Source organism: Pleurodeles waltl, chromosome 1_1, assembly GCF_031143425.1.
Source record: "Pleurodeles waltl isolate 20211129_DDA chromosome 1_1, aPleWal1.hap1.20221129, whole genome shotgun sequence".
NCBI classification, from domain to species: Eukaryota; Metazoa; Chordata; class Amphibia; order Caudata; family Salamandridae; genus Pleurodeles; species Pleurodeles waltl.
Genome location: NC_090436.1, coordinates 970,419,345 through 970,435,511, shown reverse-complemented (window position 1 = coordinate 970,435,511; position 16,167 = coordinate 970,419,345). Strand labels below are relative to the sequence as shown.

Sequence of the window (16,167 nt, the reverse complement as noted above, 5' to 3'; positions counted from 1 at the left end):
CAAGCACTGGTCGTATAATGGTGAGGGTGGAACATGGTAAACATAAACAGGTGTGTGCGTAAGGCACAGACGTTTACTCGCGCACCGTCGTTTGGCTCTTAGGAAACACTAGAACAAAAACAAATGGAATTACAACTCAGAAAAACGTTATTTTCCGTATAAAAAAGTGGTGTCTATGGAACAGAATACAGCAATGGTTGCTCCCTGAACGAGCTATTGCCAACGTCGGACTGATTGCACCGAATTCTTTGCGCACGCCATACTTTGTTGTCGTCCGTCTATGTGTGCTCAAGGCGCGGAGGGGGAGATAGTGAAGTTTAGCCTCCAGTCATGTACGTCACGCGCGCTCGGCAGCGCCGCCGCCTGTGGCAGCCAGTGCTGGGAGGGGCGGAGGGCGGTAGGAGCGGTTGGTGACAGTTGCCTGAGGAAGGGAAACCGCTGGGCTGGGGGCCAGGCGCCGGCGCGTGGCTCCACACTGAGAAGCTGCAGCGACCGCTGCGCGCACTCTACTCCGGAGAAGCGCGTGACCACCCTTACGGCCCTTGCCCAGCGCGCGCGGGATGTGCGACTCGGCAGAGCCCGGAGCAGAGTTGGAGGACAGCGTCGGGGGCGCCATGAGCCCCGATCCCGCGGCCCTGGCTGCAGAGGAGCTGCGGCGTCTCAGGGAGCGCGTCTGGGGCTGCGGAGCCTTGCGGCAGGAGGATTGTGAGCTCTCGGCAGACGGGCTATGGAGAAGGCTACCCCAAAGGCGGGCGGAGCATCGGCGTCCGCCGGTGAGTGACCACAAACATGTCATATGTGCATGGAGCCATGCGCCCGCCCTTTCATCTCAGGACTGCTGCTTCACCGAGGCACCCCTGCCAGACATAGGTGTCAGCCCCCCGCAGTGACGCGCATGTCCTGTTTCATGAGGCATTTGAAGTCCCCGTTCCTCTACTGCCCGGGCTGAGCCCTTTCGCCGCCACTATCAACCAGCTGTCATTCCCTTTTCCAATCGTAATGGGCACATTCTTGATCTGGCACTTCGGAACAATCATCAATCAATTTTTCATTAAAGTTCAGCACTAGGCCTGGGCTCAGACGAGACGGGAGTTTAAAATATGCTATTAATTTTGTAACCTACATTTTGTTCCCACGGCATTAAGAGCATCATTGGGACGCTAAGCCTGCCCCTATTCTCGCCGGAGTTTTCTCCAAAAGTGTTAAGTTTCCCTCTATGACACTGAACGGTTTTCATTTGAAAGTTTATGTAGTCGTGTGTTAGAAATGCCTTGCTATTATGGTTTTGACAAGTTTCCACCCATGCCTCTGCGTCCACGTTGCGCTACATGCAGTGCTTTAAATGGACAGGTACGCTCCAGTGCTGAGTACATGTACTTTTTTAAATTGAGAGGCGGAGTACCTGCACTTTTCAGCACTGTTGTAATACATATGTACCAACACATTTTCCCATAGACATAGAATGGGTAAAACCCTTTGATACATCTGGCCCTTAGTGGGAAAGGACGATCACTTCATGGGAGCAAACAGGTACTCTAGAGAATACATGCACTTCTACATTTCCATTTAAAGCACTGACTCAATGTGTTCAGAATTAGTAAATTCGTCCCCAGTTTAGGATGCGTGTAATCGTGAAAGGAAGAGTCCGTCTCCAAAATAAACTGCGTATTTTTTCCACTTGGGAAAAGTCAGCGGAACTTTGTTTATTTCTTTTATTTTTTTTTTCAAATAAATAAACGCTTTCTCATGCTTAAATGTTATTTTCTACACCTCCATTATTTATGCCAAACCACACGTTTTACCGCATGGGTATTGTTTTTTACAAGTATATCAGCTGACTAAAACAATCACCAAAAAATGTTTCTAATGGAAGAAGAAAGCCAGTCTGCTGTGTTCTTTTAATAGTAAATTACAAAGTACAGCGTGAGTGCAGTATATTCCAAATTAATTGGTGATAGCTCAATTGAGCTGTAAATAAACACACCCTAAAACTTGTTTGTAAAAAACATGCCCGTTGTTTTGTTCCCAAACTTTAACAAACAGATATGCCTGATATGCCAAAACCGTTTGAATGAACTAGATAGAAACAACAAAGCTGGTATATCAAGAAAGGTTAGGTGACCCGAAAAAAAGAAAGTTTGTATATGACTCATACTGTACATCTTGATTGAACGTAGAGATGTTTTAGTACGGCAACTCTAGCTCTACTGTTTCTAAGAGCTTCTTTACAACAAGAAATGGTAGGATGGATAGAAGGGGTTTGTATTCAGTTTCTTTCTGAAGGCTAATGACTTGCATCGGTGAGAATTTATTTAATGGTTTCAGGCTACCCTTGGGTGATAGAGTGTATTACAAATACATTTAACATAACATTGTACCCCTTTTGTACTTAAAGGCTGATGGGAGCTTTGATCAGATAAGATGTAACCAGGGGTAACATTCTGGACAACAGGATGCACAACAAAAAAGAAATGTAGATTTTTCATTGCACTTGTAGATAACATCATGGTTTGTAATGACCTACCAGTTTAAGAACATATAGAAAACATGTTTTTTTTTAAAGAAAAATATTCAGAATCCTAAATATCTACTGTTTTCCTGCTCCAGGTGATCCAAAATTATTTCACCAGCTACCAAGGCTTGATTTTTCCAGTAGAGTGAAAGGACATACCTTTTGTAAATGTTTGGAGAAGCAAGACACACAAGTCTGGTAGCAACTTGAGATCAATCCAAAGGGTACAACTTGTCACCTGCCATAGCTTTATCATATTGGGTGACTTCAGCATGTAGCTGGATCAGTTCAACCAATCCAGCTCTTGAATCTTCATCCACAACATTGAAGCTTTGAACTGTTTGCAGACATGTTCCAATTCCCTGGATACTCCATTTTGACATTCTTTCATCAATATGTCCTTCAAGGCCTGTGCTTACTGGCCCCTTATAGCAACCTACATAACCACAATAGGCTGGGAAAAAGTGTTCACCGAGTGAATGACCCTGCTTCTACCTGATTGTACCCAACCCTCACTGCAGCACTGAACCCAATTACTTTTTGATCTTGCCTCCACAACCTTGTCACCTCTGTTCTGGAAAAGGTTGTTCTGTGAAGAAAAACAAATTCACTCCCCAAAAATCACTTGGAAAAATGGTTTACCCTGAAGTTGTGCAATCCAAACTATACCTCCAGTTCCTCCATCAAGCATGAAACCGGGCCTACTGCTACTATGCCAGACCTACTCAACTCCTGTATTAAAGCCTGTAAGAGTCAGATTAAAAATGCTAAGAAAATAATGTCATCACGAAGATCTCTGGTGTGAATAACCAATCAAAGTCCTCAATGGAATTCCCGCCACTCCATGACAAGCATATTGTTCAGGGGTGTGGAATTGAATAAAATATCTTCTTGTCCATGGGACTGGGTGATTCATAAATCTACCCGTCCTTTAAAAAAGAAAAAAACTTGTCCCTTTGGTGCCATGTAGTGCAACTACAAATTATGGCAGCAATCTCATAATATAAGAACTCTGATAATAGCTTCTGCTTATACCATGGTTCATACCATAGAAGGGTTTGAATACCTGCAGTTCCCTTATTTTGCTACTTTTCCTCTAATCTCCATACTGGGACTAGAGGCAGCAGCAAGCAATAGTTCCAGGGTTGGAATGCCCTTTTGAGCCTGTGCAAACCTACTAACTTGCATGTTAAAGGATTCTTCACCAGCTCTTCTCAAAGAACTGGGTCCCTTATTAGATCTGGTGTTAAGCAGGAGGCACCGGCTGCACCGGACACTTGACAATGGTTAAAGGATTTGCTGCAGTGGGCGAGGGCGGCGGCACACACGTTACACTCATTCCAAGACAGAGGATTACAGTTCAAGGGGATAGTCACATCACTGGAAGCCAAGGACGATTCCCACCCGCCCTGATTAAGTGACTGTGCCCGACCACCAGATCATTACTTTCAAATCTAAGACTTAACTAGACCTTGTGGCCTACGGATGCATGTCACGTCCCGACCACAACCCACACATCAGCTACACTGCCCCTCGCAGCATAAATCAAATGAGCAGGCTCCCCCAGGTTACTATATAGCAAATGGAGAGGACCACACAGGGGGGTGCTGACTCGGGGGGTCTCCACCGGGGGCTAGGACGAAGGAGAATGACCGATCGTAGTATATCATAAGAAGAAGCCATTGGTCCCTTCTGTGAGGCCCTGATTACGCTGGTCCGGAACACTAGTGCCCAACGCACTATATCACTAAAGGCGATTCCCCTATCCCTCCTCAACATCAGAGATCCTGTTCGTGAGTGCGTCCCCTCCTCCCCCCGCTTCAGGCCATCTATTCAAGCACATCATCTCCAGGGGGGTACCCGCCCTACGATCAACCACTCAGGCCCAGTGCTCCCGTCTGGACAGTTGGACAGTTCACACAGTTAGTCGCATAGCTCTATCATCTTCTTCCTTTTTCTTCTTCCTCCTTATTCCCCATATATCACTCTCACTTTGGATTTGAATATTGTGGACAATAATGTGAGCCGTGTTGACTGCTCAAATGTATACAATATAATGTTCTTTTACATTAATAAAGAGATTTAAAAAAATAAATTAAAAAAAGCAGGAGCTTTTGTTTTTTTAATTAAAATTCTGTCTCCAGCTATGAGCTGGCTTCACTGTGAGTGACAGCATTATGTTCTTTTTACATCAGCACACAAAGTAGTTTTGTTCAGTGGCAGGGACTTCTGTGGCAATGTGTGGCTTTTGAGACCCAAAAATATTTGTGATTTTGCCAGCATTTTTTATAATGGTGAGGGCTCAGCAGCCCCCACAACAATAAAGTGTTACAAAAACAATGTAAAAACAAGACGCACGTTGACAAAATCCAAAAGGCTGACCATCACTTTCCGACTTACTGGCTTTGCCAATGTTTTTTTTTTTATGTATCCTATAGTCTTGTTGAAACTGGTTACACTGATTTTCCAATATGAATATTGTTTCGGAAATATTAGTATGCATCAACACATTTTGCTTAATGATGCTTCAAAGAAATGGTTGGTAAAATGTAATTGTATTTTGAAAGCAAAGAATCATCAATCTTGCTTTCAAGGTTTCACAAATAGTTGTATTTAATCAGAGAGCATGCTGGGTGGCATTGTACATACCCTTATATTGTTAAATTGAGAACATGTGTACATATTTTTATATTGAAACCATTGCCAGTAGTGCAATCTGAGCCTAAAACATTCCTTAGCGTTCTCACCCTAATAATAAAGACTTTGGATTAATGAACCATAAATACAAGTTCGAACAGCATTAACATGCAAGCACAAATAATACCTTACCTGCAGACAATGCCCTTTCCTGCTTCCCTGATCCATAATGTGAAACTGTAAACTGGCAGCCGAAAGGGGTTGTGCTGCAGAGGGTTGAATCTACTTGTCCCAGGCCTGTTGTCCTTGACACCAAACAAGATGTCCTGCGCTTCACACCCCTGATTGTTGACTTGGGGATTAGCAATAACCTGTCACCCTCACGTACCCTTCCACAGTACCTTTACCATCTTTACCTAAAAGTTTTGGTACCTCCTTCCAGGACTTACTTTCATGCTTTAGTAGCTCTCTCATATTGGAATTGGAACATCATGGCTTCTGCCCATAAGCTGCTTCTCTCATTCCCCCTTGACCTTTACCGATCTCCTGTGTTAAGGGATTTAGTTTCCTTTCCTCCAACTGACCGAGTTAACACCTCATCTCCTCCCTCACATCAGGAGGTGTCAATTGATTTAAAGAAAAATGTAATTCTAAATGTTTGAATGTGTTTGTGTTGTCAAAAGCAGTAGCAAGATATGCCTCTTTTTGTTATTACTTGTTCTGTGCAAAAAAGTCATAAAACGATTGGGCTTGGAAGAAGAAAGTTTCTTTAACTGAAGCTGCTTTTTTAAAACTGTGTAGGGAACAGAGAATTGGTTCAAGTCTGTTGGCTTTAATATTTTCATTTATTTTACATTTCATTACATTATTAATAAGATATCTGAGGTTGTAGTTTTTGGTCCCTGTTGCATGTTTATTCCACGGATCAAAGTTACTGGGGCCCTAATAATAATTATTCTGATTACTTTTTGGAAAGAGGATATATACTTCCATTAGTCTTTGCTAAGTATCTAGCTAAATTGCATTCAAAGTCTGATCAGTCCTGGGTCTGTAACGTTTTATATTGCATGTCTGTCTTCATTTATTCGGTCTGTAATGATCAAGGACCATACAGTGCAACAGTGTAGTTTTCATGGCAACTGAGATTAGTGATTTTGAATACAATGGCCTACAGGTCGTCCAACGAGAGTGGTAACCTCAGAGGTGTACAGTTCTTGCTAAACTCCAAACATAACAGGAATAAATCATTGTTTTTACAACATCTGTACACAATTTGATGGAAGGAAATGTTTTGATAAGATCCTCATTAACAACCCCTGAACACGTCTTCTCTTCAGAGCAACTGCCTGCTTCTCTCTGGACCTACCCTCTAGAATCCTACAGAGAACTGTACCTAATAACAGCAATAGATAAGAATGCATGCATGCATTAACACTAAAATGTAATTGCTATTGACATCCTGCAAAACTGCTTGAATATTAGGCACATACATAATCTTCATGCAAGACAGGTTTCCTTTTTATGCGCTCACTTCCCCACTTTTCTGCCTAAGGCACAGACTGATTAGAAGATACATTGCTTTTACTATTCTGTTCCTTCCAGTTTTTACATTCTAGATCATAACACAATGTGACTCCTAATATTTCATCTTCTGTTGTCGTCCAAAAATACGCTATTTCCGAATACCCTCTTCACAACCTTGGGTTGTGACCATTTCGACAACTTCATCAACTTGTCATTGTGCCTATCAAACTACTTCTCTTGATACTAGTTCACGCTCTGAAACTGACCTCTTTATCAACCACTCTTGTCTTATCTACGCTCATCCATAATGGTGTCACTTTTGTGCCCGCATGCCTCTTCTTCAATAAACAAAAAGAGCTTGTTGCTGATTGTGGAGTGTTGCAATAACACCACAATAGATCCTTGACAGCATCCTTAGAATTTGCCCCACTCTCAACACTCAGTTGTACATATTCTTTTATAACACAGTTACAACTCTCAACAAGGCCATTTTCCCTTGGATAATATACCGCTGTTCTGTGGTGAGTAACTCCCACCCTTCTCAGGAACGTTTGAAATTCATCAGCAGTGAATTGTAGTCTGTAGTCGGTAACTATACTCTCAGGGTAACCCTCTCTACTGAACACTTCCTCGGAAACACCTATTACGCTGTAATTTCACTGCAAAAGCCACTTCAGGCCATTTAGAGTAATAGTCCATTAAAGCAATAGCATATTTCCCTTCAATGCCTTTACCACTGAATGGCCCACATATATCCATGGCTAATTTCTGTCAAGTTTTCTCTGGCAGTTCCGTGTGCGATATAGGAGACTCTTCTGACTTGTGGGATTTGTCACTACACATACATGCTTTGCAATGACGCACAAACTTTTCAATATCTCTGCCCATGCCCAGCCACCAAAAATTAATGCAAGCCCTTCTTTTCATGCTTGACATGCCACAGTGGAAGCAATACCAGCATAAGTGCTCGCGACAGGAAATGCCCCAAAACGCAACGTGGAAACATCACATTTTCCCAAAGAAAACTGACCTGTTTTTTGTAAAGTGCCTAGCTGTGGACTTAGGCCTCTAGCTCATCTGGCACCTGGGAAAACCTAGCAAACCTGGACATTTCTGAAAACTAGACACCTAGGGGAACCCCTGATTGGGTAACTTGTGGCACTCTCACCAGGTTCTGTTACACAGAATCCTTAGCAACCCTCAAAATTTGGCAAAAAAAAACAAAAAAACATTTTCCTCACATTTCGGAGCTGCAAAGTTCTGGCATCTGAAGGGAGCCACAAACTTCCTTCTACCCAGCTTTCCCCCGGGTCTCCTGATAAAAATGGTACCTCACTTGTGTGGGTAGGCCTAGTGTCCGCATCAGGAAATGCCCCAAAACTCTGTTTGTTTTTTTCTTGGGGGAGGGGATATGGATTTTGGGTCCTGGGCTCAGCAGTCATCTACGGAAACCTACCAAACCCAGACATTTCTAATAACTACACACCCGAGGGGGTCCAGGGAGGTGTGACTTGCGTGGATCCCCCAGTGTTTTCTGGCTAAAAAAACAATTTTCCCGGCATTTCTGTGTGGGATCACCGCACTGGCACGAATTTCCTACCACCCAACCTTCCACTTAGTCTCCCGATAAAAATGATACCTCACTTGTGTACGTAAGCCAAGTGCCTATGACAGGGAAAAGCCAAAAAACATGCCGAAAATGAGGGGGAATCAAAGCTGGTCCAAAAGGGAAGTTTAGGGGAAAAAATATGTTTTTAGGCTGACAAGTGGGGCGGAATTTTTATCCGTATAGATACGACAATGATGGGTGGTAGTAATTTTGTGGATTCCTGCAGATTCCGGAAGGTTCCATCACAGAAATGTGGGAAAAATGTATGATTTCAAGCAAAGTTGGAGGTTTGCAGGGCATTGTGGTTAAGAAAATGGTGTGTGGTGCATGTGAAGCATACCACCCTGGACTCACCCAGATGTTTAGTTTTCAGATGTGTCTCGGTCTCGTAGAATTTTCTACATGGCAGCGTCCCAAAGTCCAAAAGGTGCAGCCCTCACCATTTCAAGAGGGGCGATTTTGAGACTTAGACAAGCTCTCATGGTCCAAATGTAAAACCGTAACCCAAAATAATCAAATGTCCTCCTGCTTGCTGTTGAGATAAGATCTTTTAGTGTGTGAGGGGAGAGCTGAAAGACTGTTACCCCCTTCAGTGGGGGTGGGTGGCATAACCATGCCCATACGGGTTGGTAGCCACCACCCCACTATTTGATTTTTAATTCCCTGGAATCTAGTATGCTTTGTCCCCCCCCCCCCCCCCCCCCCACTCCCCCCCCCCTGCAGGTGAGTAGATCGGGGGTATTTGCAACATATGCCCACCGGTGGGCAGAACAACTTTGACCCCATTTATTTGGCCACAGTCACACCCTCTTTTTTGAAAGAAATTATTCCTTGGTGTCTGCTGGGCTTTCTGTCCCCCTTGGGGGCAGATGGGCCTTACAAAAAATAGGCCGATCTGCTGCCATGGGGGGCAGAAATGGCCAACAGTAATGTGCCCCGTTGTGGGGCGCCCCTTGCCCAAGGGGCTGCACCTCCCCAAACAAAACACACACACACCACTCCCTGGTGCCCAAGAGGTATGGCCTCAAATTAATTTGCCCCCCCAGGGGAGCTACCCTTGTGTGTAACTGACATAAAAAAAACTCTTGTTTCTAGTGATTTCTGCCCGCATTGGGGGCAGATTGGCCCAAGACAAATAGACCAATCTGCTCCAGAGGAGAAAAAGGCCTAAAAACAATCCCCCTCCCCGCCAGGAAAGCGACCCACGCCTAAGGGGCCGCTCTCCACATGTAAACAATAAAAATGTAAAAGATAAAAAATTATCCCTGGTGTCTAGAGGTGTCTGCCCCCTTGGGGCAGATCGGCCTAATTACAATAGGCCGATCTGCCCCCAGGGGGGTCAGAAAAGGCCTTAAAAAATGCCCCCAGTGGAAGCAACCCTTTCTCAAGGGGTCGCTTTGCTTGATCATTTATATAAAATTAAAAAAAACACCCTGGTGTCTAGTGAGCATTTCTGCAGCCCAATCGCTTCACGATCAGGCTGCAGAAATGCTTAGAGAGACATCAAAGGAAAGGAGAGGCCTTTCCTTTCCTTTGATGTCTCCCTGCCCTCCCCCACCCCCCCCCGATTAGAAGAGAAATGCAAGTATTTCTCTTCAAATCATGCTGGAAGCTGGGCTTCCAGCACGATGGGGGAGGCCTCTGGTGAGGTCAGCACACAATCGCGCGCTGACATCATCAGACGTCACAGGGAGAGGGTGGAAGGGGAAGCGATTCCCCTTCCATCCCTACTCATGGGAGGGGGTGGGAGGCTGAGCCAGGTCCAGGACGGGACGGTTACGTCCTTGGCGCCTCAGCGCCGCAGCCATGGACATAACTGCTACGTCCTTGGCGGGGAAGGGGGTAAAGAACTTAATGAGGAACAAGATAATGGGAAAAGTGAACATAGCAAGGTAAATGTGGCACAAAAAGGGAAAACTAATTGTACAGAGAATAACAAAACAGCAGGTTCAAGTAATAAAAGAACATGTTACAGATGTGGTAGTACAAGACATAATGCAGATGCAGAGATGTGCCCTGTGTTTAGGACGAAATGTTTCAAATGCAGGAAAATTGGACATTTCTCTTGTGTCTGCAAATCTGACAATCACAAGCGAAACATGTGTGCTAAATATAGTCAACGAATACTGTGATGAATGCTCTAGTGATGAGGAAAACAACAGTGTGGAAGTGTTGGCAGTGTATGAAGACTGGGTGGGGTAGACTAAAGAAGGGTATCGCCCTCCAAAGTGTACTGTAAGAATCAATGAGGAGGGCTGATTCTTGTTCTCCAAATATCATCACTGACAAGAACACCGAGGAAATGCTGGGCAACTGTGATTTATGTTTACCTGATATTGAACCGGAAGGTTATTGTGGAGTGAAGTTACCTTTGTTGGGGTATTTCAAAGGTAAATTAGCATACAAGGACAGACCTGATGATGGCAAGGTGTATGTAGTGCAAAAAGGCAGAGCCTTATTAGGGAGGAGGGATCAAAAAGCACTGGGTATCATATTTGATCCCAATCATCCTGAGCAGGTTTTAATTACTGAGGAAGCACAGAAAGCAAGCTCTAAAATGAAATTTTCAAAGTTATTTGCTGACAAAATGGGTTGTCTAGAAAAATTTGAACATCTGATTAAATTCGGACAGCTTACCTAGAGTTCACAAAGTGAGGAATGTTCCCTTAGTCTTAAGAACCCAACTCAAAGAAGAGTTGGATCGTTTATGTGCGTCTGGTATAATAGAACCCTCGGATTGCTTAAGTCCCATAGTATTGGTGCGGAAAGCTAATGGCAAGTTGGGCATGTGTGGATTTGAGAGACCTCAATCAATGTATATGGATTGACCGGCATCCTCTGCCACATATAAACAAAATGATTTTTAGTGTTAAGGATGCAAAGTATTTTTCATCAATTGATTTATCTAATCTAACCCTTACCACAAAATAGGTTTGCATCCCTACTCAGAACACTTTATAACTTTTATCACACCGGAGGGTGGATTCCAATTTATACGCATGACATTCGGATTAGCGTCTGGATCAACTGCGTTCCAAAGAGTTATGAGTAGCATTTTGAAGGGTGTCCCAAATGTGCTATTTTTCTAGGATGATATTTTAGTGCGAGGTAAGGATGCTAGAGGGCATGATTTAATAGTGAAAAATGTACTAGCTAAGCTAGAAAAGGCAGAGTGGACTGTCAATGAGGAGAAAGGCAAGTTTGGGGTACCACAGGTGGATTATCTTGGACCAACATTATCAGGAGCGGGTGTGAAACCCAAGTTTAAACTTATGGAAGTAATTGAACGTGCACCTCCGCCAAGAGATAAAGAGCAACTTCGGTCGTTCCTTGGTATAGTTGAGTACTATTCGAAGTTTGTGCAGAATTTCACTGACAAAGCACATGTTTTAAGGGAATTAATGAAAAAGGGTGTGAACTTTGAGTGGACACCTGAATGGCAATTAGCATTTGACAGAGTCAAGAATGAAGTCGTACAGGCTGTGGCCTTAAAACCTTTTGATCCTAAAGATGAAACAATAATTGTGGTTGATGCTAGTGCTTATGTTTTGGGTGCTATTTTGATTCAAATGAAAAATGGACAAGAGCGAGTGGTAGCTTACGCTTCACGAACATTAAAAGGTGCTGAGGCAACATATTCTGTAGTCAAAAAAGAGGCACTGGTATGTTGGTGTGGAGTAAACCATTTTAGAACATATATTTGGGGAACTGTTTTTGAGCTTTGCACCAATCACAAACCCTTGATCGATATATTCACCACAAAAGGGGCATACAGAGCTACCCCAAGAATTGCCAAGTGGATTTACCGGTTGCAAGGGTATAACTTTGCACTTAAATATGTTCCAGGTAATAAAAACGGGAATGCAGATTGTCCATCTAGGTTACCGTTACAAGACAAGGAAGAAGACGGAGATGTGGACAAGGATGAGGAATGGTTGGTTGCCAGTGTATCTTAATTTTGTGTTGGAGCGGTAAAGGAAGAAGACTGGAAACAAGCTATTGAGCAGGATAATGTTTTGAAACAGCTTAGGACATGTTTGTCCAGCAGTTCTAGCCATGCAGAAAATGTAAGGAGGGAATTTGGGGACTATAGGATGATGTGGTCTGAAATGTCCTCAGTAAACAACATTTTGTGGAGAAGTGGAAGGCTGCTGGTGCCCAATGGTTTGCCCTAGTCTGCCTGTTCCTGAATGCTGGAAAGATGGTGAATTTAGCACTGCAAAGCATTTGTTGACGCCATTTTCCGGGAAAAAACACAATCTTTCTTCTGCAGTCCTTTTTTTCCAATAAAAAAAAAAAAAAAATGAAATTTATGCTGTATTTTGGCTAATTTCTTGGTCTCCTACAGGGGAACCCACAAACTCTGGGTACCTCTACAGGATGTTGGAAAAAAGGACACTCATTTGGCGTGGGTAGCTTATGTGGACAAAAAGTTAAGAGGGCCTAAGCATGAACAGCCCCAAATAGCCAAAAAAAGGTCTGGCACCTGAGGAGGGAAAGGCCTGGCAGCAAAGGGGTTAACATATCTCGTAGTGCTATTCTACGTTCCATAGTGTTTTCTATTCTACATGCTATATTTATTCTTTTCTGTAAAGAGGGATCCTTCAATTCTAACAACCTTTCCTGAATTTTGGTATTGCTAGTCCTATTTATTAATTGATCTCTTATAATTTCTTCATGCAAGTCTTTAAACTTGCATGTAGAAACCTATGTTCTTAACACTGATACATACTGTTCTACACTCTCACCTGGCAATTGAGATCTTAAACACTTGTGCCTCTCCACTATAATACTGTTTTATTTCCCCAAATTTTCATCTAAGGTTTTCATAGCATTTTCATATTCATCAGCTACACTTTTCTCTGACATCTCCACATCATCCCCCTCACCGTCCTTGTTAGATGTGGCTGTATGTGCCATGGGCAGTGTTTTTAACACCTTTCTTCCTTCAATACTCAAAATGTGTTTGAAAAGAGCTGAGTTACGGGATGCAACGTACGCCTCCCCCTCCCCCCCCACCCAAATGGCTTTTAGATGGGTCTCAAAAGACCACAATATAACTGGAGTACCTGGAGTTTGTAAAAATTTCCGAAGTGCAATTATGGAGGACATATTCATTTCAGCAAAATTTTTAATACTATTAGTCTCACAACCAGTTAATTGAAATTCTAATAACAAAGTTTATTTTCCTAAAACAAATAACTAAAATAACCAGATTGGAAACCGTCGTCCTGAGCTAGATGATTGTGTAGTCATCTGGAAACTGATGAAATGTTGGTAACATTAATGTTAGTGTTGCCAACAGTTAAAAAATATCAACTTTCAGTGTTGACTTCCAATAAACAATCGCTGCTTGATCACCAGCATCTCATCCTCTGAAAACGTGAGATTTAAAAGAAGTCGATTGTATTTCCTTCATAGCATCCAGCAGTCTGTAAGTTTACTTCCTGGTTTGCCGTGTTCCTAAGCAACAGCCAAGAAGAACCGATTGGCTGTGATGATGTCGTCAGCCAATCACAATGCTTCTTTGAAGGTGCGTGGGTGACATCTGCTTCGTGCTCGCAATTCTAGTCACACACACCTTGACCTCCTGAATAAATGGATTTCACACATGTATCACACCTTGGCATTGCGGTGAATTGGCTGTCATTAGCATGCCTCCTTGATTATGCCCATATATCCTCAGCAATGCCGTTCACTGTCAACACGCACTGTTCCTTTTCACATGCACCGTTGTGGTTCGTGGCCTCATGCGCAACACATGCTCTTTTTAAATGTACACAGTGATAGCTCGAGGTTTCTCGTGCAGCACACATTTTCAATTAGTAACGTACACTGTCTCGGCTTGTGGCTTCACGTGCAACACTCGCAGTAGCTCAAAACTTTGTTGGGGATTAATTTAACCAGAACACGGTCCCAAGCTTACCATTCATCATGAACTTACCCCTATTACTGGGCTTCCTTAGACTTCCGGCTAATGTCCAATAAGCTTATCTTGAAACTTAAAGCAAGAACTAGGGGTTGTTCACCAAATTGAAACTGACAATCCAGTCCAATCCCACAGTGTCCTCAGCATCCCATCCTCGTCGCCACTTACAATGTCTGGACACAATTCATGGAAGGAAATGCTTTAATAAGATCCCCAATAACAAACTCTGAACACGTCCTCTCTTCACAGCAACTGCCTGCTTCTCTCTGGACCTACACTCTAGAATCCTACAGGGAAGCATCCAACAATTGTCATTACATATGATGATGGAAACCTCCTTATTTTATTAAAGCACCCATTTTATCTTTTACTTCCTTGAACTTTAAAAAAGCATGTTAGCTGTTTTTCTCCTTCAGTATCACCTCCAACTATTCCATGTTATTTTCCCTTCGGCTCTAAGAAGTAGACATTTGTTATCTGTACTGCTGCATTTATTAAAATAGGTTTTGGTCGAAGTCACATAGTCAGCACATTAATTGGAAAACTGAGTCTCAAGGGTTTCAGTTTTAGCTACCACAGATCTGGATTGCTTCACAGCTTCTTTCTATTTTCTTTCCACAAACTGTCACTGTTATTCTCTATAATGGTATTAAAAGGAAGATTGTTACTTACAAATATTTCATGTAGCTAACGTACATGTGATAAATGTCTGATATGAGGTGGAAGTTATTGAGTCTCCACCTAAGTGCGTTTGGTGTTAGCTACTGAATATCTAATTAAAAAGAGGCTGGAGTACAGGTAGTGCAATAACACCAGTATTAGTTGTGATTGATTAGTGGTTATCAGTGAAGACATATGTGATTGTCCAATATAATAGCACATGTTGGAAAAGAAGATTGTAGATGGGATTCAAAGTCTCCAAGTTTCCTTAAGGACACTTTTTTAACTGTCCTCGAAACACATTTTGGGTGTTTTATTCCCCCTATATCTAACCTTAAATGTCCATGTCAATCTAGGATAGGATCGCTCCTTTAATAGTCTGTTTTCCATTGATGGTGACTTTCTCAATGAGCCATATAAAATACTATTTTATCTGTACAGTCCCTTGAACCTATCTGACTGCTGTTTTGGAGTCAGGCTTAACCACCCAGACTTATAGAGCTTTGCTGATGAGAAAAGCAACACTATCTCTTTCCCTAGTAATTTTATACAAAACAATATGCTTTATCTAAACGCCCTTGAATTCAGCCCATTTAGCTTGGGAAAGACCATTTGCAACAAGATTAGCCTACCTTAAGTTTTTCACTGTGGCTCTTTATTCCCCCTATTCATTCTCCAGATGCTCCATGAGATGATTTTAAGTGACTTCACAAGGAAAGTGTAGATAACATGACTTTTATGTCACATTGTAGTGTACAGTGCCCACCGAAAAAGTGAATGAATATAGTTGTTAGTTGGATATATTTACCTGGCCCAGAATCTGGAATGTCTGCGTCACTCAAACAAGGAAATAAATAACCTGTTTGTAGTTAGCGGCTCACATGTTTATATAATTGGTACATTTTACAGTCTTAAGCAAAACTACAAGACATGTATTAGTAATGAGCAGACATTTTATATATTGTTCTTATAATTGGAGTGTGATAAAATGAAATACCTTATTTATTTATGCTTATAAGTAAGGACCTTTTCTGTCAAAGAGTTATATATCAGCATTCTGTATATAGCCTTAATAATAGGCTGTCAAGTTTGTTGAATGAATAACAAGTGTGTGTGTGTGGTGGGATCATGTATATTAAAAGTAGATCCTTTATTTCTGTTATGGTGGCATTTGCCATCAATGTTACAGCAATGACCTGAGGTACTACTTGGCAAAATGTGTGCAAGAAGACAGTTTAAAGAAGTAATAGTGGAACGATGTACAATGTTAGATAATGCAGCTGGTGTATTATTGTG

At 42.5% G+C, this 16,167-nt stretch overlaps 1 protein-coding gene across 1 annotated transcript in view; it reads left to right on the top strand.

Annotated features, from left to right (window-relative positions):
- Positions 1–274: 274 nt before the first annotated feature.
- FAM241A (family with sequence similarity 241 member A) overlaps positions 275–16,167 on the top strand; it is a 138,125-nt gene continuing 122,232 nt past the window's right edge. The window contains exon 1 of the mRNA XM_069230238.1: positions 275–773. Within this exon, the coding sequence (XP_069086339.1) occupies positions 561–773 (213 nt within the window). The 5' untranslated portion in view covers positions 275–560. The remainder of the gene's footprint in view (positions 774–16,167) is intronic.